Source organism: Gobio gobio (assembly GCF_949357685.1).
Source record: "Gobio gobio genome assembly, chromosome: 22".
In the NCBI taxonomy this organism is placed as follows: domain Eukaryota; kingdom Metazoa; phylum Chordata; class Actinopteri; order Cypriniformes; family Gobionidae; genus Gobio; species Gobio gobio.
In genome coordinates, this window is record NC_137118.1 from 7,430,284 (window position 1) to 7,456,120 (window position 25,837).

Genomic DNA, 25,837 nt, shown 5'->3' on the forward strand with positions numbered 1-25,837 from the left:
TACAGTTTTTTTCCTCCTCTCTTATTTGAGTTTCTGTCTTTTGGGATAAACTCCGTAGCAGAGCTCGGTCTCTATCTCCCTCTGTCTGCGAGCGGAGAGAGCGAGAGGAGAGGCAGGGTAAAGGAAACTCACTGACCTTTCGAGACGGTAAGTGAAATTTATGTGACCTCGCTCTCTCTCTCTCTCTCCCTCCCTCCATTTCTTTCTTTCTTTTTTTCTTTCTCCCTCTCCTGTACCGTCCCCTCCTCCTTTTCTCCTTTTCTGTCACAGAGCTCTTCCCCTGTTTGGCGCCTCTCTACAGAAGCCTTTCAGGGAGTACCTTGAGGCCCAGAGGGCAAAATTACAACACCGGACGGGCGGCGCGCAGGAGAGGCCACCCCAATCGTAAGTCCCATCACTCATACAGAGTGTCTCTTTCGCTCAACCTTTAAATTGACCTCATTCGCATTTTGTATTTTTGTATATTTATCCTCCGTTCCTCCTTTTCATTTATTACACGCACCCCTATTTCTTTTTTGTTCCACATCCTAATTACCTCCCTGCCCTAATTATCGCTTGGAGACTGGTTTTATTCTACCGTGTGATTCCGGTGTTATTGTTTGCATGTGGCGGGCCGTAGTGTCAGGGGCTCCGCGGGGGCCCCGTGCGGTGGTTGGTCGCGGGGGCCTGTTCGGGGTCTGAGGAGGGATGCTGAGTCATACTCCGAGCTCTTTGAGTGAACCGGACACTCCCCCGCGTCACACTAACTCCCCCCTCTCCGCAGCCGAACCCTGTTGAACCCAGCGCAGCCGGAGACGGGAGGGGCCCCTGGGAGTAAAAGAAGGAGGAGGGTGGGGGGACATTGGGAAGGGAAGTGGGAGGGGGGGGGGTTGGGGCTGTACTCTCGATTCCTGCCACCGCCGATCCCTCACAAGTGCGCATGGAAACAAAGAGCTACACCTCTTTTTTTTCGTACCTTCATCTGCCCGTGTGCGATTCGTTCGTTTTATCTAAAGCTCTTTTCCAGCTCGTGTGCATGCGTGTATGTGTGGGAGGAGGAAATGAAAGAGAGAGAGAGAGAGATGAAGTTGCACAATGAGAGATTACGGATGTTTCTGGAACAATGTTCCTTTTTTCTGGTAACTTGAACCTCTTGCAGTTACTTAAGGAAAGCTGTGGGCTTGTTCAACCGGCAGGAAGAGACGATGCCACTGTGCGCGTGTCACTAACATAATCTCGTTTTAAAGAAACAGGGAGAGATTGGAAGGAAATGCATGTGCCGTTGCTTAGATGATGAGTTAATGCTGTATTGATTATGCATAATTTACATTTTTTTCCCCCTGTTTCTCTTCTTACAGGTTTCTGAAGAGGATGATCAGTGTGGTTTGTTTATCATCTGATGCATCTTGAACTTAGGGCATCTAACAACTAAATCAAGAAACCCGAAATTTTCTCAATTTTTTTTTTTTTTGTATCATGTTAACATTTTTACTTTTTAATGCGCTTGGTTAGCCGGCGGTTTGTGCTGAGATACTCATGTTCTCAGCTCTGTGTCTTGCACAGGTTATCTGATCCCATTGGTGGGGATGTTAAGGTGCACTGTGTTGTGTGTGGTCTATTACACGTAAGGGACCGACTGCGTTCATTTAGTTTTAGTTTTTAGATTCCCAATGTATAGTAGTTGTCTAATGCTAGATTGGAAAATCGATTCAATTAATGCACAGCAGGAAGTGAATGTAAAGTAATGCGACTGACTCGAAAGTCATTAAAAGATGTTATGGTGGTGCTCGCATTACTTTTTCTGAGCAAGTCTTCTAAAAGCTTGGTGAATCATAATGTTCCCTTCGTCTAGAGTTATTGTTTTGTTTCCAGAGATCCAAAGAGGAGAGCGAGAAGGAGTGTGTGTGTGTGTGTGTGTGTGTGTGCGTGTGTAACCACATGACTCACTACAGGGCCACTCCACCAGATGCAATAACGCATTCAATCAGATTAAGAAGCGCATTTGTGTTCAGGCACATATGTGCGTGGGTGGCTGCCACGTTTCGTGTGTGGCTTCTTATCGCACGTATTCTATACATCTGAACAGCATCCGGTCACGCTGGAGGGCTGGAGGATGCGAGAGATGCTGGATTGGATTTGACTAACGGATTGTCTGTCAGTTGGAAAGGTAATTATCTTCCCTCTTTTATAGTTTGAATGGTTTCATTTACATGCAGATATCCATTTTGGACGTCTCCCTAATCTAACACACCTGATTCAACTCATCGGAGGCTGAAATGGGTGTGTCAGATCTGAAATGTGCAGTGTTTGGGGGCCACAGGGACCACATTAGGCATAACATCTGGCAGATAGGCAAACGTATTGTCCGTCGCTTCTTAATTGCTTGTGAAATGTTTTTTTTTTTTTTTCCCGGTGCCTTTTTGTAACGCTGCCCTGGTATGCGAGTCTGGAAGCTGCAGGCGTATAAAAAAATGGAACAGTGTGGAGTTTCTTTTGCCATTACCTTAAATGAACCCTCCGCTGAACTCAATGCACTGCGCTCTGCTGGCGTAGAGGATGAGGCAGTGTTGCCAGATCTCGTGAGAAACCCAAGCGAACTCAATTGCTCGCTTTTATGGAGCAGCATCAAATAGTTTCGATTACTGAAATAAAGAAACGGACTATCCTGACTACATTCATTAACACTTTTATTCATATATATATACTTTTACACACAAAAAAAGTGCACTTTTAACAATCAAAAATTAATATAAATAAAAAAAAACATACATATGGTAATTTGTATAACACAACATAACATTTTTTATTTGTTCAATTATACAGTCCTGTAACTTTAAACTCCCAAACACGCGATTCTTTTCTAGAAATGATCCAAAAAGCGCAACGCGCCATATTTTTAAGTGGCTTATAATACGCGGATGTGGCAACACTGCTGCTAGAGAGAGGGAGCGAGTGAAGGGTAGCGCGCGCGAGAGAGGCTGTGTCTCAACATCAAGCAAGACGTTCCTTCGAACGCTCGAGCTTGATGATGCTGCCTATGGAACGCTGTCTTGCTAGGCGCCTCGCGAGGATTCGAAACACAGTCAGGCTGAGACCGAAAGGAGAGGCTGCATTCGAAAGGCTTTCGGTTCTTCCATAACGGGATTTAAATCATTACATTGTTCGAATTAGTGACCACGCCTCTCTTTCAGCCCCACCCTCTCGGCTCATCATTGGTAAGTGAGTTAATTCTTCATTATGTGTCGTTATTGCTGTGGACAAGTCTCACCCAGTGTGTCAGATAGCTTATCAGACTGGTGTTGGCTGTTACATTCGCCCGGCGACAACAGTCTGTAGGCTGTCTGACATTTTGGGCTTTTTCATCCCCTCTAAAAAACATTCTATTTTTAATCGCTGTCGATGTTGTTGTTATTTTTATAACTATATATATTTATATTTTTTTGCATTACTATGTTTTTTATTGTCCTGTGTCTAATTTCAGTGGGGTCGTTATGAAAGAAATATTTCCGATGTGAGTTTACACAGAGCGTTATTGACGTGTTTCTGCTTGTTCTGTAGACGTGCATGTGTGTCTCTAGCCCTTCTCTTTAAAGGGCGTGCGTGCGTGCGTGCGTGCGTGTGTGTGTGTGCGCGCGCGCCCAGCACTTGGTTTTGTCCACTTGAATTTCTTGAGAATCCAAAAAGAACACACCTTATTGCAACACACACTGTTATGACAGATCTTTTTGCCCACCCCTTCATTTGCACTTGCTTTAGTTTTTCCCCTCTCTCGTGCAACTGCTCAGCCGTTATCTAACATGTGTAACTGGTATTTAGCCTATTATTAAATTAAAAAAATATATGTTCTTTCAGCAATTCCATTGTTAGAAACCACAGAGTGATCTACTTGGCTTTCACAGTCGAGTCATATCATTTCCTCTGTTCAGAACATCCTGTACTTTTTTTAGGGAACCCCCTCTGCCATTCATGTATGACTGTATGTGTCATGAGTGTGAATCAATAAAGCTGAATGAATTAAATGTCAAATCTATGTCCTGGTCTTTGTGAGTTTTATATTTTTGTTATTTGAGCTTAAATATATTCAAGTTTTTGTAATGCCCAGCCATAAAAATTGTGACAGTGATGAAATGTAATTTCTGCAAGCTTCTGAGTAGGAAATACAATTAAAAATGTTAATAAGATATATTAAAGCAGTAAAAAATATTGGGCTGTAATATATGTAAATGAGTTGTTAGTGCATGGCATTTTCACTGTCACACAAGATAAAAACAAATATAATTAGTATTATCATAATTTAAAAATGCAGTAAATGGTTAAATATTTATTTGTCTTACATGGACCTGTTGATACAAAAACTTTAAATCTTAAAATTGTCCTATGGTGTGACTATCTCAAGCATGATTCAATAAATTACAACTTTTATAAAAAAAAAAAAAAAGAAAGAAAAGGATACAATGGTTAATAAATACCTCAGGCATAATTTTATAATAATTTTAATTTCATCCATATATTTCGAAAAGTTTAGGCACTTGATACATTTAGTCAAAGAAAAGCATGTCCTCCAGTGTGACACCATATCCTAATTTTAAATCAGGCAATTCTACTGACAAGTTTAATTTTGAAGGACCCCATTCAAGGTCATGACATGAGCACATGGTAAGTTTTTGTCTCAGATGTGTCCAAATATTTAACTTTTTTTGGAACCACTATAAAAGTGTTAAGTGTTGTTGTCCTTTGGTGCGACACGGACACCTCTATATTCTTTATTATCATGTCACATCATAGTACACATTTCAGTACAAATGTTCAAAAACAGTGAAAGAATTGACAAAGTTAGTGACCCCTTATGTGTTATCAGACTTCACACTACATATGTATTTTTTTTCTTCAAAAGTGGTGTTTTACCCCCTAAAAAGAGCATTTTTACTGCATATTTGTCAACTACACAAATACAGGCTTCATAAATATGAATTTGAAAATAAAGATTAAAAAAAAAAAGTATAAGACTCAAACAAGAAACAGTGCACATGCCATTCTGGTAAGAAGCATCAATGAAAATGGCTCAGAAAATGTGTGTAGCTTAGGCTACTGTATAATATCATATTTACATGTTTATCCTGCCTGAATGAACTACAGTTGTTGTGATGTGATTAACTCAGTCACGCCACTACAGTTACGGCCTTTGCCCGGGGGTTCGCCATTATGCAAATCGCTCGTTCAAACAGGTTTTAATATTCAAATAAAGCTTGACATGTTCGGTTGTAGTTCTCACCACCACTCTTTTGTGTAGGTTGCACAATACGGTGTTCTTGTTTAGCATGTGACCAACACTACACTTTTGAGGGATTAGTTGGATTTCCAAACGTGCACGCATAGTGTGCACTACCTCGAGGAACCATTAGGGGACACACATGAACCTTTTTAAAGGGATAGTTCACCCAAAAATGCATTTTTCTCACCCTCAAGTTGTTTCAAACCTGTATGAGTTTCTTGAACGCAAGATATGATATTTTGAAGAATGTTATCAGACAGTTGACAGAGCCCATTGACTTCCATAGTATAAAATCTCTTGTGTTCAACACAGGAAGAACTTGAGGGTGCGTAAATAATGACAGAATTTTAATTTTGGGGTGAACTATCCCTTTAATATGCTTAATATTTTAGAAATAAAATACATTTACAGAAAAATGTTCCATTATAAAATATTATATTTAAAAATGAGCGGTTTTGTCATTTAAAGTTCTCAGATTTCATTGTGTTTTGTGACAATAATGAAGTACATAATACTCATTTTGGAAGATTCTGGGTGAAGGAAAAACCATTGCAGATGTCAAAATCAAGTGTGTTCATAACTAAAAGTCTGATGTTGAGTGAATCAGGGGTTTTGCCTGCCACATGAATCAATGATGTGCTGTCACCGAACAGGAGAACATTGGCACACCCAGGTTGAGTCAGGACCAGGTGTAAATGTTACCCCTCCTGACGCAGATCCAGGTATCTTTACCCAGGAAAACTCTCACATATGCATGAGCTTTGCATATCTGCACATGCCACAGAAATCCCACAGGTATGTATCATTAAAACTAGCAGAAGAAAGGAGAGTTTGATAAAACGTTTTTACCACAGTTTGGGGGAAACAGTACAATCTGTGTCTACAATCTACAACAGGAGGCCTGTTTTTAAAACGAACAATGCAGCTTAAAATAGCTTGATTGCAGTTGGCAAATCAGCATCAACAGCCTTACATTGTGATGGGCATTGTTTTGATGTCAGGTTGTGTAAAGTATGAATGAGTTACTATGCTCTTTAAAAAAAAAATACAACTTTGGAAAGTCCCTGTAACTGTAATTTGTATAGTGATTTTTTTCCCCCTGCTTGACGCATATCTGACACAAAGTGCCCATTGTGATCCATTCATGTGGTTTTATAAAGTGGGGAACAGAGAATTGTGGCTACCCAGCACTTTGTAACAATGTATTGTGTGAGCTCGCATCTTTCTTCTGAACGTGCCTTTTGGCGAGCTTGCTGACTTTTGAACATTTTAAAGTATGGGATAGGATAAAAGGTTAGAATAGAATTGCCCCCATTCAACAGAATTACCCTTCACGATCACGAATAATCCAGTAGTGGCAAAACGACGGACCTTTTCTTCCACATTGATCCAAAATCTAAACAGAAGTAGCTACACCTTATAAAATCTGATCAAGCCAAACAAAATACATGTGTCCCCTAACCCAGATTATATTTGTATATAATATTAGGCTGCACTTTATTTTAAGGTGTCATTGTTACAGTGTAATTATATATTTAAGTACTGAGTAATATTAACTACATGTACTTACTATAGGGTTAGTGTTTAGTTGCATGCAATTATGCATTATATACTGTTGGTAATTGCATATAACAAGGACACTGTAAAATAAAGTGTTACCTAATATTATTATCTGAAAGTGGATATGGCATTCTGTGTTATTGAGATACCCTATTGGTTGTACATACTTTGTATGCATAGACTATAATGTGCTGTTCTAATCTACAGTACTGCATTATATATGCTTATATATCTCAAATCAGATGAAGAAACGTGGTGTTATTTTATTATTAAATAAATTAAGCTTGAAAACACATTGGCAAATCACTGATAATGCAGTAGCTGTGTGAGTGTGTGAGTAGTAACAGCACGAATGTTGAAGCCCTTGAAGCAAAACATTGTCAGTCTTTTGTCGACACCTACTGGCTGTGAGGCGGTACTACAAGTAAAACAGCTTCCTATATACACACACCGAGGGAATGACGCGTATTTCTAGTCATACACCCATTTACCTCAGATACAAAACGACGGGAGTGAAATAAAAGCGTGTTTAAATATATAAAAACGCGAATACTTTTATTGCCGTTTGTTTGACACGTTGCGCATGCGCACAGACGCTCAGTGAAATTCGCTGTTAACCGTCACTATCGTTTACCGGTAGTTTATCTCTGTTTGGATACGTTGCGTAATGCGTACTTATGGCGTCGGCGAGTCGTGTGGCAACATGAGGCGTAGGGATTCATTATTATCCCGGTATTGGTGCGTGTAAAGAAACTGTGACCATGGCCGGTGTGTTTGATATCGACCTGGACCCGCAGGAGGACAGCGTGTCAGATGAGGAGCTCGCAGACGGGGTATGTAACCGGTAACTTACGTTAGCTCGGTTCCCAAATTTCCGCATCGCCTGAACCGGCCTGAGATTCGACATAAAAGTACTATGCCTGTACTATGTTAATAGATGACAACAGTGGTGCTGCAATATTTAGCATGTGCCACTGAATGCTAGCTAAGTTGTTTAACGTACAAGTTTGTTTTGTTTTTACAAACGAGAAATGTACAGTAGGCTAACTTACTTACCAGTGTGTGTGTGTGTGTGTGTGTGTGTGTGTGTGTGTGTGTGTGTGTGTGTGTGTGTGTTTATATATGTCGTGGTAATACCATTATATTTTATTATAAGTGGACATGTCTGTTTTAATAAGATATATTTTAAAGTCTAGCTTACGATGGTTTCTATTTGGTCATTAGCTGGTTCAAGCTGGTTATTAAGATGGTGGACCTTCTTGGACCAGCAACAAACTAGCTACCAGTTGGTCATACTGAAGATATGATCTGATATTTAGAGCATAATAGCTGGTCAAACAGGTAATGACTGACTCAGAGCCGCTAGAAACACAACTACCTGCTTAAACTGGATTTTTGGAAACCCAGCAGCATCACTTCAGGTGTATGAAGGTGAATGTATAATGGGCTGTCAAACTTTCTTTGACTAGACATGAGTATGGAATTTAATTTAATATGAGAGAGGTGAACTTTTAAAGAACTTCAGCTGCAATTCACTGAAATTGAAGGGTTAGTTCACCCAAAAATGAAATTTCTGTCATTTACCCACCCTCATGACGGACCAAACCTGTAAAAACTTTGTTCATCTACAGAACACAAATGAAGATATTCTTGATGAAATCCGAGAGGTTTCTATACCAGCTATAGGCTTCAAGGCCCAGAAAGGTAGTAAAGATATTGTTAAAGGGATAGTTCACCCCAAAATTGTGCCATAATTTACTCACCCTCAACCCATCCTAGGTCTATATGACATTCTTCTTTCAGATGGATACAATTGGAGTTATATTAAAAAATGTCCTGGCTCTTCCAAGCATTATAATGGCAGTGAATGGCAGCCCAAAATTTGAATCCCAAAAAAGTGCATCCATCCATCATAAAAGTAATCCATACAGCTCCGGGGGGTTAATAAAGGCCTTTTGAAGTGAATTGATGGGTTTGTGTTTGTGTAAGAAAAATATCCATATTTAAAACTTTATAAAGTAAAATGATGCACTTTTTTGTGCTTCAAATTTTGGGCTGCCATTCACTGCCATTATAATGCTTGTATTAGCCAGGACGTTTTTTAATATAACTCTGATTGTATTCGTCTGAAAGAAGAATGTCATATACACATAGGATGACTTGAGGGTGAGTAAATCATGGGCTAATTTTCATTTTTGAGTGAACTATCCCTTTAAAATAGTCCATATAACTACAGCGGTTCAACCTTAATGTTATGAAGCGTCGAGAATACTTTTTGTACTTTTTATTCAACAATCTCTTCTCTTCAACGTCATTCATCCTATGCTATTTGTGTAACACAGTGCAGCGCTTCCGGGTTCTACGCCCGAACTCCAGCTCATTATTAAAGCAGCGTCGGCCAATAGTGAGCCAGCGTTCTGACGTAGAACCCGGAAGCGCTGCACTGTGTGGAAGAGAAGAAATTGTTGAATAAAGTTGTTATTTTTGTTTGTTATTTGTGCACAAAGTTTTCACGTCGCTTCATAACATTTTGGTTGAACCATTGTGGTCACATAGTCTATTTTAACGGGCCTTGAAATTTGCAGTGACGTTTTGTGTGGTTTAGAAAGCTCTCGGATTTCAACAAATATCTTAATTTGTGTTCCGAAGATGAATAAAGGTTTTACGAGTTTGGAGCGACATGAGGGTGAGTAATTAATGCAAAAAAAATACTTTTTTGGGGGGTGAACTAATCCTTTAAAGCAAGATTTTTAGTAGAGTTTTAGTATTCGAAAGTTTGACAAATTCATTGCCAGATTTTTAAACCGGCTTTGCTCTTGAATTGCATCTGAAATCAGAAAAAAAAACCTTGTGGTCCGACTTACAGTGGTCTGACACTCTCTCAATTGTTAGTCTGGGTCCTGTAATGTGATAACAGCGATCAGTGACCTTGATACTCCGGTTGATGGAGGAGAGCCAGTGCGCATCAGTCACGGGTGTAGATTGAGCTTTAATGGCTCTGTCAGATCTGCACACTGTGCAATTGGCGGTAAATCTGCAGAGATACAAAAAACTGCAGTCCACACCTAAAACTGTCTGTAAACCTCCCAAAAACACAAAATGTTTGTTTTTGTCCACAGGCCAAGATTAATGAATACATGGATCAATGCAGTGGCTTTGAATTGTGAGTATATCACCGTGCCCTTTTGGACGCACACAATTGTATTTGTGTATTTTGATGGTGTCATTTTGAAGTTATCCCCTCCAAAAGGGAGTTGTCTTCGCCTTAAAGGAAATTAGCCCATGATTTACTCACCCTCAAGCCATCCGAGGTGTATATGACATTCTTCTTTTAGACAAATAAATTCTGCGTTATATAAAAAAATGTCCTGGCTCTTCCCAGCAGTAAATGGCAGACAAAAAATTGAAGTGCCCAAAAAAGTGCATCCATCCATTATAAAAGTATCCAAAAGGCTCCAGGGGTTAATAAAGGCCTTCTGAAGCGACTCGATGGGTTTGTGTAAGAAAAATATCCATATTTAACACATGAAGTAAAAATACAGTCAGACGTAGTGTAAGCGTTTTGAACTGCAAGAGGCGTTACACTTTCTGCGTAAGATTTTTCTTACACAAACCCATTGTTATGGCCATAACCAGCAAATAAGGCTCATTAATCAAATTAACTTAAACAGCTGATTCGGACCGAACACATGAGTCAATCACAGACACAAAGTAACGCTTCAAGACGCCATGTACACCTTCGTTTACTATAAAAAATGAACAAGAGAAACAAATGTACACAACCCAAAAGAGAATCCAAAACAGGTCAACCTATTAACAAACATAAATCAAACAAGTAATAAACAACAGTAAACTGGTAGGACAACTAAGAAAGTAAACAGAGAACACCTGCCTACGCCTGTACTCAGCAGTTCTTACCTGGCTTCCGACAAAACAAAGACAAGTGAATCTTCCGGGTCTCTGCTTACCTCCATACTCTTTCTAAATAACCATAAAGTGAAATAATTCCTACCAGTTACTGAACTTAAGGAAAAGTGAGTAAATAATGCTAAGTCTCAACAAATAATTATACTCAACAAAACCACAAAGAAACACCAATTAACCAAATAAAGAAAGGAGAACGGAAATGCTCCTAAGAGGGCGAGGAGAGCGGCACCCGTGATGTCCACAGGACATGAGATGAGAGAGAGAGATTCCATGTCGCCACCAACGCCCTTTTATCCGGTATCCTGGGTGACGTCATGTCTTTGTCACAAGTTGGGGAATTCCCCCCCGCCACCTATGGACTCAAAACGGTATAAGCACAAATACACGTAACACCCATCAATTGGCCTTTGTTAACCCCCAGGAGCTGTGTGGAGCACGTTTATGATGGATGGATGCACTTTTTTGGGTTTCAAATTTTGGGCTGCCATTATAAAGCTTCGATTAACCAGGACATTTTTTAATAAAACTCTGATTGTATTCATCTGAAAGAAGAATTTCATATTCACCTAGGATGATTTAAGGGGGAGTAAATTATGGGATCATTTTTGGGTGAACTATCCCTTTAATGCAATTATGTGTTTATATTTTAATGTACTTATACTCTTACATTTCTATTTTTTAGTATGGAAGACTGCGAGAAGTTCGAGATCTCTGAAAATATTGTAAATCAAGGCAAGGAGCAGATTCGTCCGGATTGTTTTGAGTTGCTTCGTGTTTTGGGTAAAGGAGGATATGGAAAGGTAAGCAAGACCAGCAGTGCTACTCAGTGTTTCCTCCCTGCATGTGGCGTATTTTGGACACATCATGTGGGCTTCAAAATAACGCCCTCTACCCTTCAAATGTTTGGGGTCAGTAAGATTTAAGACGTTTTTGAAAATAGTCACTTAGTCTCACCATGGCTGCATTTATTTGATCAAAATACAGTAAATAATATTGTGAGTAGGACTGTCAAGTGATTTAAAAGATCACCCCCAAATATAATTTAAAGTATTCTGTTAAATTAGATGCACATCAAATAGACATTACAAAAAGTAGCTTTAGAAAACAAAACATTATTTGATTCAACAGAATTTATTACACACAAAATGTTAGGCTTCAACAGTCAGGTGAGTAAATGATGACAGAATTTTAATTTTTGGGTGAAATATACCTTTAATGGGTTTTTATTAAAGGATTAGTTCACTTCAAAATGAAAATGGCCTGATAATTTACTCACCCCCATCTCATCCAAGGTGTTCGTGTCTTTCTTTCTTCAGTCGAAAATAAATTAAGTTTTTTTGAGGAAAACATCCTGGGGTTGGGGCTCGTATGCGAGCGCCTGGTGGCCGGACCTTCCCTCACGGGGTCCGGCCGGGCTCAGCCCGAAGGAGCGACGTGGGGACACCTTCCCGTGGGCCCACCACTCACGGGAGGGACCGTAAGGGGCCGGTGCAAAGAGAATCGGGCAGCAGTCGAAGGCGGGGGCCTAGACGACCCGATCCCTGGACACGGAAACTGGCTCTTGGGACATGGAATGTCACCTCGCTGGCGGGGAAAGAGCCTGAGCTTGTGCGTGAGGTTGAGAGGTTCCGACTAGAGATAGTCGGAATCACCTCCACGCATGGCTTGGGCTCTGGAACCACACTCCTCGAGAGGGGATGGACTCTTTACTACTCTGGAGTTGCCCATGGTGAGAGGCGGCGGGCTGGTGTGGGTTTGCTTATAGCCCCCCAGCTCTGCTGCCATGTGTTGGAGTTTACCCCGGTGAACGAGAGGGTCGTTTCCCTGCGGCTTCGGCTCAGGGATAGGTCTCTCACTGTTGTTTGTGCCTACGGGCCGAACGGCAGTGCAGAGTACCCGACCTTCTTGGAGTCTCTGGGAGGGGTGCTGGAGAGTGCTCCGACTGGGGACTCCGTCGTTCTACTGGGGGACTTCAACGCCCACGTGGGCAATGACAGTGAAACCTGGAGGGGCGTGATTGGGAGGAACGGCCCCCCTGATCTGAACCCGAGTGGTGTTCAGTTATTGGACTTCTGTGCTAGTTACAGTTTGTCCATAACGAACACCATGTTCAAGCATAAGGGTGTCCATCAGTGCACATGGCACCAGGACACCCTAGGTCGTAGGTCAATGATCGACTTTGTGGTCGTTTCATCTGATCTGCGGCCGTATGTCTTGGACACTCGGGTGAAGAGAGGGGCGGAGCTGTCAACTGATCACCACCTGGTGGTGAGTTGGATCCGATGGCGGGGGAGGAAGCTGGATAGACTCGGTAGACCCAAACGTACTGTGAGGGTCTGCTGGGAACGTTTGGCCGAGTCTCCTGTCAGAGAGATCTTCAACTCCTGCCTCCGGCAGAGCTTCGACCGGATCCCGAGGGAGGCTGGAGATATTGAGTCCGAGTGGACCATGTTCTCCACCTCCATTGTCAAAGCGGCTGCTCAGAGCTGTGGCCGTAAGGTCTCCGGTGCCTGTCGAGGCGGCAATCCCCGAACCCGGTGGTGGACACCGGAAGTAAGGGATGCCGTCAAGCTGAAGAAGGAGTCCTATCGGGCCTGGCTGGCTTGTGGGACTCCTGAGGCAGCTGACAGGTACCGACAGGCTAAACGGACTGCAGCCCGGGTGGTCGTGGAGGCAAAAACTCGGGCCTGGGAGGAGTTCGGTGAGGCCATGGAAAAAGACTATCGGCTGGCCTCGAAGAGATTCTGGCAAACCGTCCGGCGCCTCAGGAGGGGGAAGCAGTGCCCTACCAACGCTGTTTACAGTGGCGATGGGCGGCTGTTGACCTCGACTGGGGATGTTGTCGGACGGTGGAAGGAATACTTCGAGGATCTCCTCAATCCCGCCGTCACGTCTTCCATTGAGGAAGCAGAGGCTGGGGGCTCAGAGGAGGACTCGTCCATCACCCGGGCTGAAGTCACCGAGGTGGTCAAGAAACTCCTCGGTGGCAAGGCACCGGGGGTGGATGAGATCCGCCCTGAGTACCTCAAGTCTCTGGATGTTGTGGGGCTGTCTTGGCTGACACGCCTCTGCAGCATCGCGTGGCGGTCGGGGACAGTGCCTCTGGGATGGCAGACCGGGGTGGTGGTCCCTCTTTTTAAGAAGGGGGACCGGAGGGTGTGTTCCAACTATAGGGGGATCACACTTCTCAGCCTCCCCGGGAAAGTCTATGCCAGGGTACTGGAGAGGAGAATCCGGCCGATAGTGGAACCTCGGATTCAGGAGGAACAGTGTGGTTTTCGTCCTGGTCGCGGAACACTGGACCAGCTCTATACCCTTTACAGGGTGCTGGAGGGTTCATGGGAGTTTGCCCAACCAGTCCACATTTGTTTTGTGGATTTGGAGAAGGCATTCGACTGTGTCCCTCGCGGCGTCCTGTGGAGGGTGCTGGGGGAATATGGGGTCCGGGGTCCTTTGCTGAGGGCTGTCCGGTCCCTGTATGACCGAAGCAGGAGTTTGGTCCGCATTGCCGGCAGTAAGTCAGACTTGTTCCCGGTGCATGTTGGACTCCGGCAGGGCTGCCCTTTGTCGCCGGTTCTGTTCATAATTTTTATGGACAGAATTTCTAGGCGCAGCCAAGGGCCGGAGGGTGTCAGGTTTGGGGACCACACGGTTTCGTCTCTGCTCTTTGCGGATGACGTTGTCGTGTTGGCCCCTTCTAACCAGGACCTTCAGCATGCATTGGGACGGTTTGCAGCCGAGTGTGAAGCGGCTGGGATGGGGATCAGCACCTCCAAATCCGAGGCCATGGTCCTCAGTCGGAAAAGGGTGGCTTGCCCACTCCAGGTTGGTGGAGAGTTCCTGCCCCAAGTGGAGGAGTTTAAGTATCTAGGGGTCTTGTTCACGAGTGAGGGGAGGATGGAACGGGAGATTGACAGACGGATCGGTGCAGCTTCTGCAGTAATGCGGTCGATGTACCGGTCTGTCGTGGTGAAGAAAGAGCTAAGCCGTAAGGCGAAGCTCTCGATTTACCGGTCAATCTACGTTCCTACTCTCAACTATGGTCATGAGCTTTGGGTCATGACCGAAAGGACAAGATCCCGGATACAGGCGGCCGAAATGAGCTTTCTCCGCAGGGTGGCTGGGCGCTCCCTTAGAGATAGGGTGAGAAGCTCAGTCACTCGGGAGGAACTCGGAGTAGAGCCGCTGCTCCTCCACATCGAGAGGGGACAGCTGAGGTGGCTCGGGCATCTGTTCCGGATGCCTCCTGAACGCCTTCCCGGGAAGGTGTTTCGGGCATGTCCAACCGGGAGGAGGCCCCGGGGAAGACCGAGGACACGCTGGAGGGACTATGTCTCCCGGCTGGCCTTGGAACGCCTCGGTGTCCCCCCGGAAGAGCTAGAGGAAGTGTCTAGGGAGAGGGAAGTCTGGGCATCTCTGCTTAGACTGCTGCCCCCGCGACCCGGCCCCGGATAAGCGGAAGAAGATGGATGGATGGATGGATGAGGAAAACATTTCAGGATATTCCTCCACATCATAGACTTTAATGGCAACCAAAATGTTGAAGCGCTTCAAAGGGCTTCAGAGGCTCTGCACGATCCTAGATGAGGAATAGGGTCTTATCTAGCGAAACCATCTGTCATTTTCCCCAAAAAATTATATACTTTTTAACCTAAATTGCCTACGTCTAGCGTGACCCATCCGTCGTGATTACGCAATCACTGGCGAGTCGCAGAGCAGCGCAAGATGAGCAATTTAGGTTAAAAAGTATTTACATTTTTTATTTTATTTGAAAATGACTGATGGTTTCGCTAGATAAGACCCTATTCCTCGTGTAGGATCGTGCAGAGCCTCTGAAGCCCATTGAAACTGCATTGATTTGGACCTTCAACATTTTGGTTGCCATTGAAGTCTATAATGGGGAGAAAAATCCTGGAATGTTTTCTTCAAAAAACTGAATTTCTTTTCGACTGAAGAAAGAAAGAAAGAAAGAAAGACATGAACATCTTGTATGAGATGGGGTGAGTAAAATATCAGGACATTTTCATTTTGAAGTGAACTAATCCTTTAATATTGTAAAATGTAATTTATATTTTTAAAGAAATAATAATCTAAATAAGAAACTAAAACTGCCAGTAGGTGGAGGTAAATGTCTAAGTGAGTAAGTCATTGAGTTAGTCAGTCATGGCTGAATGGGCCATTGAATCATTGGTTCACCTGATTGATTTGCTCAAAACACAGATGAAGTGTTGGGTTGGCCATTTAAACATTTCTTGTTGTTATCAATGTTGAAAACATATTTGCTGCTTAATATTGGGGAATATTTGTGGAAACCATGATACATTTTTTTCAGGATTTTATAATTAATAGAAAGTTTAAAATATATTTATAACATTATTAATTGTCTTTTCTGTCTCTTTTGATCAATTTAATGCACCTTTGCTGAATAAAAGTATCAATTTCTGTAAAAAAAAAAATTCTTAATGACCCCAAACTTTGAATGATAATCTACATAATTTCTTTAATGTTGTTTTAGTTTTTGTTTGCAGATTTGTATTGTAGTTGTAACCAAGCCATTTTTTATCAGACTTTTGATTTTTTTTCTGTTAACAGTCCTCTTCTGTTTCAAAACAGGTTTTTCAAGTTCGCAAGGTGTCTGGGGCGACTTCTGGGAAGATATTTGCCATGAAAGTCTTAAAAAAGGTATGACCCCACATATTTCCCAAAAATTCCCACTAATTCATCTTTCCTTGAATATCAGTATGGATGTTCTGCAGTGTTAGGTAAGTTAAGTTAAGAAAAAAGTAATTAATCACATCTTCAACAGTGTATTTAGATTACTATTCTAATTAATCTCTCTAAAAAGTATCAAAGTATTGTTTACTTATCACTAATGACTTTCTAAGGTCCTGTTTACACTGGTATTAAGATATGTTTTGGTCGTTCGGATCACAAGTAGACGAGGGAGATTACACATGGTGTTTTAATCCATCTCTTTAGTCCACTTTCAACCACTTCTGTCCTAATTTCTTTGAGCAGAGGATCTTTCGATCTAATTGACAAAATAAGCTTGCGGAAATTACACATGAACATGACCAGAGACAACAGAAAAACATATGGAGAATAGTAACTTTCGTTTCTGCTCTGATAGCCGCAAGACCCCACCGAACACGTTGAGTGTGTGTTAGAAATTCAGAATGTTGAGTGTTTGGTACGTTTTCCTTCAAACCAAATTTGGGTCTTCAGCCGACAAAGTTTAAATCCCATCTGGGCTTCCCATAATGTTTATGCATTAGGTCAGTAGGTGGAGAGTAAGCAGCCTTTTGTGGCTGTTCGAACACTTTTGACCACGTGAGCGTCTACACTACGAAAGCAATTCGATCGAATCCGTTTCCTCTACCTCTGGAAGTGGTCCAAAGTGGACAAGCTCAAAACGTTTACACCTGTATTTAGCATCGTCCACTTGCGATCCGATCGACCAAGATGCATCTGAATACCAGGTGTAAACATGACTTAATTTAAATGGAGGTTGCATTAAAAGCACACATTTTTACATACATTTAAATAAAAGTAAAATTTTTATGTTAAACCAGTTAGGGTTGGGCTGATAGACAATGCCATCGTCCATTGCCAATGGTGGACAGACATCAATGTTGAGCCGGCGTCGTGATAAACCCCCCATTAACACCCCCCCCCCCCCACACACACACACACACACACGCAAGCAAATAATAAAGTTGTTCCCGATCACAATACAAATGACATTCAAAACGATTCAATGAACAGTTTAAACACTAAAGATTTTATTGTCCAAAAAACGGTAAACAAATTATAGGCTACTATATGTTTTACACAAACTAAACCAATGATATTCAAATGGCAGACCGCTGTCCGCATCCGGACCCCGGCATAGGTTTCCATCTGGACCGTGAGACCAGACCGGTAGCACAATTTTCCTGTTTCTAGTTGAAGTGAGCAGAGCATCAAAACAGCAGTGCGGATCACACCACAAGCACTCAGGATAATTTGTGGTAATGATATTTCAGCACTATATCCTCTAGTAGTTTTATCTGAAGTCAAAGGTGCTTCTCTCGTGCGCGTTCTCTCTTTCTCTAGGCGTGCACCACATTAACAGAGCTTAACGCTCAAACTCAACCCCCCCGATGTCATTGTCCATCGCGATGCTTCACTGTAGACGTCGTCTTAAGCCAATTTGGTAGACATCGCCCAACCCAATTAAGAGTAATCCCTTAATTAAAAGGAAAATAATAATTAAATTACAGTAATTAATTGCTTAGTAGTGAGTTACACCCAACACTGGTGTTCCGTCATGCCTGGTCCTGCTGGTTAACAGGTTGTATTGGTGTAGTTTGCTCCAGGTCTGTGAATAATCTCTAAGGAATGTTTCTTTACCTATGAACAGTTTCAGTAATGATTGATGGATTGTGTAGTTTTAGTGGGTTTTTTATTTTCACAATAGCTGATAAAAAGGTTCACTTTTTAATCACTTTGTAACTGCAAACAAGTAGATCATTACACAGAAACACACAGTAGCATTCAGTAGAAGGAATATTGCTTTCCTCGAAATGCTGAGTTTAATATATTTAGAACACAAGACCCGAGATGAGTGGCAGATACGGTCATTTATCAACATGGTCGAAAGATATGATGCAGCCTCAGCTGACCAGATTGGCTCGGTTATTATCAACACCTAGCGGAGTGGACTCTTCTTTGTGCACTAAAGCAGTTTTAGATCAAATTTAAAACTTTAAACCAGTGGTTCACAGCTGGTTTGGCCATGGGACCCACATTTTCCCATTCACCCAAATTTCTTTCTCAAAAAAAGGTCGACACACACAAGTTCACTTTACGCAACACAAATAAAAACGGTATTATAAGGTAAGGCTGTTCAATATCAGTCCCAAACTAGTTTTTGTAAATACAATAAAGTTAGTGAGTTATGAGCTATGATCAGCCACCACAGTCATCCAAAATATTAAAAAAAATACACAATACTAACATGAACTGTCAATAAAACATATGGACGCTGATCCTGATGAATAGAATGAATGCAATATCATACCTACAATAACCAAAAATAACATTGGAATAATGACACTGACATATAGCCTGACAACATCTCATCTGACAGCAGATACTGAATCAGGACAGCACGTTTTTTCTCAGGCACCCTTTACTTAAACTGCTTCTGACAGGAGAGTCAACAGCTTTCATGCACCTCTTTTAAAGGGGTCATGAACTGCGACATCAAATTTGCCTTGAGCTTTTGACATATAAGAGGTCATCACACTCGTAATATTTTTGATATCTCTTCTATCTTTTAGTGACCTAGAGACAGTCATTCATGTCTTCATTTCAATAAGGCTTGATTATTGCAATGCTCTATATGCCAGTATAAACCAGTTTTCCCTATCACGTTTGCAACTCGTTCAAAATGTTGCAGCTCGTTTCTTAATGGGGAAGAAAAAGCGTGAGCCATATCACTCCTATTTTGCAACATTTACATTGGCTACCTGTCAAATTCAGAATTGATTACAAGGCTTTAACTTTTGTATTTAAAGCCTTGCACGGTCTGGCCCCAGTTTATATCTCTGACCTTATTTGTCCATATTCTCCCAGATGATCTCTTCGATCATCCTCTGACAAACTGTTAACCGTCCCATTGTCTCGCTTGAAATCCAAAGGTGACAGAGCCTTTTCCGTATTTGCCCATAAGCTATGGAAAGTGACCTTGACCTTGATCATACTATTAGAATATCCTGTAAGTTTCAGAACTGAAAATGTCCTTGTTAGTCCAAAAACAGCTTTTATTGAACCCAAGCCCAGCGAACGGCTCATTGTGGTGTATCTATAGATATAATCTGTTATTTAAACTGTGATTAAATTGTGTATAGAGAGGACTCTCACCAAAACTCCCGATATAATCAACAAATCTCTTATTTATATTGTGTTTGCACTGTTAGTTATGATGCTAGCATCCATTAGTGTGCAGAAATCGAGTTGCAATGACGAGATCACTTGTCTGTGATCGGCTACAAGTAGGCATTTACACTGAAGTCTCACAGCTGACACGCCCCTTCAAACAGAGCGTTCAAACCAGAGGCTAAAATCAGGGTAGAAAAAATGCCTTTTCTTTCTAAATTGACAATTTTTGATGTAAAAATCATACTGACATTATAAGTGCACTCCATTATAAAACAATAAAACAAAGCATTTCATGACCCCTTTAAAATAAAAAGGTTTTCGCAACGTTTACAATCACATTTTGTTGCTGTCCGTGTCCCACCGGTTGAGAAACACTGCTTTAAGCCATTCTCGGATGGAAGGAGAGTAAACAGTGTACCATGGCCATAGGCGCAGTTTAATCGTTCTGAGACTGATGCTGCATTGTTCTCTGTGGTTTGCATAAGTGGAATGTTTTGGATTCCATTCCCAAATTAGATTTGCACACGTCTGTTTATTGCAACAGCAATAAAATCATTAATGACACCAGCCTGATGAATTCACAGCTGTGATTAGGGGAGTTACAACCCTCCAGCGCTAGGATGTTCATGCACAGACAGTCACAAGTGCTGTGAGTTTTGACAGTTACTTAAAAACACTACTTTCCTAAATGGATTCTGTTGCTTTTGTCTGTTTCAACAGGCCATGATTGTACGCAATGCAAAGGACACTGCTCATACTAAAGCAGAAAGGAGCATCCTTGAGGAAGTTAAGCATCCCTTCATTGTGGACCTTATGTATGCCTTTCAGACGGGTGGCAAACTTTACCTCATCCTGGAGTACCTAAGTGGTGAGTTCAACACACTTGGTGGGTTTTTTTAAAGCTCAAAAGTCAGCAAATCCTGAAAAAAAAAAAAAACTTTTTATATTAAAATGTAAATTGTCTTGAGTAGAAAAATTGCATGTTTTTAAAGAATGTATCTGAAATCAAGGTCATGTTTCTCTAACAGGTGGAGAGCTGTTCATGCAGCTGGAGAGGGAGGGGATCTTCTTGGAGGACACAGCCTGGTGAGTGACGCTTTATTACTCTTATCAGTGTATAGATCATTCCAGGGTCAAGATGACCTATCTGCTATCTAGATGCAACACTTCTGTTGTGTATAAACATTTATCTCCTGAGGGAGGTTTCAAAAATCATTGGCTTAACAAATATACTTTGTTCAGCTGGCCAAAATGTCGATTTGATAGTTTGTCAGACCAAATACATGAAGTTGCTTGTCAAATTATAGGAAGCAGTGACCATGATAATTGTGAAGAAGTATTTTTGCACGCATGCACAGACAAAATGGTCTACATGGGTCTTTTTTCGATAAGTACAAGTACAAGTACTTGTACTCTAAAAAGGAAAAAAGCACTTTGACAGTACCTAAAATGTGGTCTATGTGACTCTTGTACTTGCATAATATATTATAAATAACCCAATTATTAGGGGGGGGGGGGTGCATATGGAAATGATAGTATAAAGGTTTAAGAATTGCATGAATGTGAGAAAATAATACAAAGAAATTTTGGGGTGAAATATTTGTGTAACAAAAAATTCAAATCCATGGATTGTGAAAGCATTTACATTTTTTTTTTATTAATTAATTTGTACGTTGTATTTTATTTATAATTGTATTTATTTATTCCTTTTAGCTTTTATCTGGCAGAGATTTCCATGGCCTTGGGTCACCTTCATCAGAAAGGCATCATCTACAGAGACTTGAAGCCAGAGAACATCATGCTCAATAACAATGGTAATAAAACGCACTCACCTCTGTCCTTTTATCCCAGACAGTCCTCAGGCTTGCATCACATCCTGTTCAATAAAGAATGTACTCCTATGGATGTGCATTTTTCATTCTCATCTCAGGTCATGTGAAGTTGACAGACTTTGGACTGTGTAAGGAGTCGATCCACGACGGTACCGTCACACACACCTTCTGTGGAACCATAGAGTACATGTATGTACAAACTCACATTTTCACCCACTTAAACATAATTTTTTATGCTACTGTAACTTATTACCAATAATGTATCCTTACTGCTTAGCTAAAAAATTGACAATTCAGCATTTAAAGCATGCTATAGGGTAATGCTGAGCGATATAAGGCCAAAACATCATCTATGTATTTTTGGGCCGAATGACGGTGTATTTTCTAAATTTTTCTATTTGATTTAAAGCTACACTGTGTAACTTTTTTAGTCTATTCTTAGCTAAAAACACTTAGTTCTTTCAAAAATATATGTGCTCATTAATGTATATTTACTTCTTTCAAGTAATAAAGTATTCTCGTAAGTTTATAATATGCCATTGAAAATACATAAGGTAATGGGATCTAACGGTGGTCGCCATGTTGCCCCTCCATCTTGAAAGTACATTAGCCAAAGAGGGACATACCCGTAAATTCAAGCTTCGCTTTTCGCGTTTTAACCGGTTTTAATACTCGATGGCACTGTACAAAATTCTCTGCCTCGCGCATGTGCGCGTCAACTTGTTCAGACTTGTCTGGTGCATGTGCAGAGAGTTTTCATCTCAGCAGCGTCCAGTAACAGAGTTATACGGAGTTTTCCTGGCTTGTTTATTCCTCAAAAGTCTGTTTTTCCTTGTGTGGTATTTCTGTGCGTTAATAACTCCGTAAGTAATAATAGTTATTGTCATTGTAGATGTGTTTCAGAGTGTGTCATCGCGTAATTCAGTTGATGTCACCTCAGAAGTATTTTTGTGTCAACATACAATAGCGTAATGCTCACCTATTTGAATAATCATTCAGTTATTTTATTATCAACAATGTTTATTCGTTTATAGAAAATATTTGCTTGTAATGTATGTTGATGGAAATATGTATCAGGTCTGATCGGCATATTAACAATTGTTATACAGAGCGCACTGCAGTGCTAACGTTAAAGCGGCGCACACACTTTTGTAACCGGACACCGCTTGTTAGCAACGGCAGCTCCGCTCCTTTTAATGCAGCTGCCTTTAGCGCCTATATATGGTACAATAAGCTCTGGTTTACGGTTACATTATACAAATGTAACTTATAAGTATAGTTATACAGTTCTTAACTGTGTATGTATATTTACCATCCTTATTTGTTCTCTCACAGAAACCACATTTATGTACATATCCACGCAAACCTGTTTATGCCTTGCAATTGGATGACTGAATAAACATTACTATCATCAAAGTTCACTCTGGATTAGCTGCAGTTCTTTCTAGCCGAATAATTAGGCCAGTTGAATTCCAACCATCCCACTGCGCACAGAATATCCCATAGGCACCGTGTCGAATGTGGACGAGGTCGAACTGGAAGCCATGTTAATCTTGGACTAAATCGGCCACCGTAGGAGTTGAAACGAAATCGGAATTGAGAGGAACAGAAACTAAAATTCACTGGATGGTCATATACCTTTTCACCACTAGATGGGGGAAAATATCACACAGTGTAGCTTTAAAAAAAAATCTGTATTTAATAAAAAAAAAAATGTATTTCACATCCTGCCAAATATTGTCCTACAAACAATGTTCATACTGAAGATTATGAAAACAAACATAGTGAATGTAACCATGTAGTCTATGATAGCCTATGCAAAAAAGAGTCAAATCACATTACATTCTAACATTGTAACATTACAATCTAAAAACAAAATAATGCTTTTTAAAGCAGAAGTTAAATTCACTAAACTAATAATAAAATTATATTAAAAACAAAAGCACTGACTAATTATTAGGTTTTTGATTACCCTACAATAGTCTCTTTACTGCTATCAAAAAAATACACTTACTTGAAGGTTTGAATTTACGCATATGGCACATTTATTTTCACCAACAACAACAACAAATGGTTTTGAATTCTTGCGCCCCGTCTGCTTGGCGTGCATGCTCGGCACTCGTTCACAAAAGTTTGTGCTTGAGAGGGCTCGTCCACTCCTGACAGCTAAACGGAAATGTTTGCTTGACTTTCTAACATTTACAGATAGAGAATATGTCTGTGAAATGTACATTATGCGCTGGCGAAATGATTGTATGTCACTTCAGTTTAAAGATTATAAATAGAGTTATGTTTGTCCCCACCAATCGCTGCACAAGTTAAGGTTACGCATGATGACGAAAGCACATTAGTCCTAGCCCTCCCCAGAACCCATAGAGAATGCTTTGCAGTGCCTGCAGTTCGGGGAATAAATTGTATGGAGGTCCATGAGAACAGTCTGGGTGATTCTCAGCCAGAGTCAAATCGCCCCAGAAGGGGCAGAACTCCACAGAACGTGACTTGACGCTTATTGGACTATATATCCAGAGGCAGAACATTGCTAGCGAAAAATGCGTCCCTTTCGCACTTGGTGGTGCGTTGCCCTATTGCCCCAATGAAGAAACCGCCCCTGCTTGAAAGTCTGTTAGTGTGCGATCCTCAATCGGTTAGTTTATTATGCACAGTTTTTCACTGTAACCTTTTACAAAGTCAGCAAGTGTATGATGCCTAGTGTTTTAAAATCTGTTCAGATTTTAAGTCGTGTAGTGTATTCCAACCTTTAGTTTCAAAAATGGTGTGTAGGCTAGAAAGCTTGAAAACGTACTGGTTATAGATGTAGAAACCAATCCAGATGTAGACTTGGACAAAAACGTGATTTTTCTCTTTTTTTTTTGCTCAAAATATTGCTTTTTTTAATGAAACTTACCCATGTTCAAGTGTTGATAAAAAAGAATGCATGAAGCTAGAATAAAACTTTTTTTTTTTTTTTTTGCAGAGGGTCTGTTCTTTCTTTTGATATATTCTGTTCATAGAGGCCAGAGCCTGTCTACTGGAGGTTTATCTGGCCTCCGGGGTCAGTTCGGTCAAAGTATAAAAGACTGCATCACAAAAAATGGTTGGTGTGCTGGCCTTTTCACTCTTCCCTCATTCATTCATTCTTTCTTTGTTTCTCTTGTTCTCTCCCTCTTTCAGGGCACCAGAAATCCTCATGAGAAGTGGCCATAACCGAGCTGTGGACTGGTGGAGTCTGGGAGCCCTGATGTATGACATGCTAACAGGAGCTGTGAGTTGCCCCTTCACATCTCCTCTCTGCTATGTTGCTGCTTATTAAAGTTTCACATGAAGATGGGATCAAATTAGGTCAGTAAGCTGTAGCAGTAAATTAGCTGTAGAATAAACATGAATGAACATCTGAAGGTATGTTGAAAGATACAGTACTTACTGAAACTTATCATATCTCGTGAAATCGCTCAATCAGTGTTTCGTCCGCGGAAAGACATCAATAAAACGGCTTATAAACAAAGTCATGTAGCATCACATTTACCTCAGGCAAGTCATTCAGTGTCCACAGCTGTTAGTTCGCCAGAGAAATGAACTCTTTGGATAAATATATGCACTAAATTAGCTTTTATATTCATTATATTTTATGTAACCTTTTAGGGATGCCTTAATTATTTAATGTATGTTTAAATAAATCTATCATGGAAACAAATTATGACAGCCACTGTGTAAATGATTATATTTCAACCACGAATTGGAGTAGAAACATAACTTAGTTAATGCAAAAACTGCCTTATATGCAATTTACTTGTTTACATAAAAATATTTGGTTGTTATATCTAAAAAATAAAAATGTATATATTTTTTATCATTATTAAGAAATTATAATTGAATTAATTTAAAGATGTACACAATTTGTTCAATAACCCACTGTTTAATAAAAAAGGGTGAGAAAAAGCTATTTTATGGTTAGTTTTCTTCTCCCTGCTGTACCGAACCGTCATTTATGTGTAGCATTACAAACATATATATTAACACTGCCTTGCGAAAGTATTCGTGCCCCTTTAATTTTTTCACATTTTATGATGCTGCCTTATGCTGCCTAATACTTCAAATGACTTTTTTTCACATCAATCTACACCCCATACACCATAATGACAAGGCAAAAAAAACCTCACAACTTTTCAGATGTATAAAACGAAACGGAAATAATGACATTGCATAAGTATTCATACCCTTTTCTGTGAGATTTCGAGTGGAGTTTGCCTGTGGCAAATTCAGTTGACAGCTGAAAATGCATTTCAGAGCAAAAACCAAGCTATGAGGTCAAAAGAGCTGCCTGTAGAGCTCAGAGACAAGATTG

General features: G+C 40.9%; 2 protein-coding genes across 7 annotated transcripts in view; both read left to right on the forward strand.

Annotated features, from left to right (window-relative positions):
- The window catches only part of LOC307118963 (vacuole membrane protein 1-like), a 71,635-nt gene extending 68,917 nt beyond the window's left edge, over positions 1 to 2,718 (forward strand). For all 5 annotated transcript variants that reach the window (XR_013815590.1, XR_013815591.1, XR_013815594.1 and 2 more), the window contains 2 exons: positions 271 to 384; positions 1,338 to 2,718. Coding sequence is in view for 2 of the 5 variants with exons in the window: in XM_079804871.1 (XP_079660997.1) it covers positions 271 to 384; positions 1,338 to 1,389 (166 nt within the window). In the remaining 3 variants the exon portion in view is untranslated. The remainder of the gene's footprint in view (positions 1 to 270; positions 385 to 1,337) is intronic.
- A 4,538-nt stretch (positions 2,719 to 7,256) lies between these two features.
- The window catches only part of rps6kb1a (ribosomal protein S6 kinase b, polypeptide 1a), a 29,803-nt gene continuing 11,222 nt past the window's right edge, over positions 7,257 to 25,837 (forward strand). For both annotated transcript variants that reach the window (XR_013815596.1, XM_079804901.1), the window contains exons 1-9: positions 7,257 to 7,644; positions 9,931 to 9,974; positions 11,421 to 11,538; positions 16,352 to 16,420; positions 20,384 to 20,531; positions 20,692 to 20,749; positions 21,377 to 21,477; positions 21,594 to 21,684; positions 24,667 to 24,757. Coding sequence is in view for 1 of the 2 variants with exons in the window: in XM_079804901.1 (XP_079661027.1) it covers positions 7,573 to 7,644; positions 9,931 to 9,974; positions 11,421 to 11,538; positions 16,352 to 16,420; positions 20,384 to 20,531; positions 20,692 to 20,749; positions 21,377 to 21,477; positions 21,594 to 21,684; positions 24,667 to 24,757 (792 nt within the window). In the remaining variant the exon portion in view is untranslated. The remainder of the gene's footprint in view (positions 7,645 to 9,930; positions 9,975 to 11,420; positions 11,539 to 16,351; positions 16,421 to 20,383; positions 20,532 to 20,691; positions 20,750 to 21,376; positions 21,478 to 21,593; positions 21,685 to 24,666; positions 24,758 to 25,837) is intronic.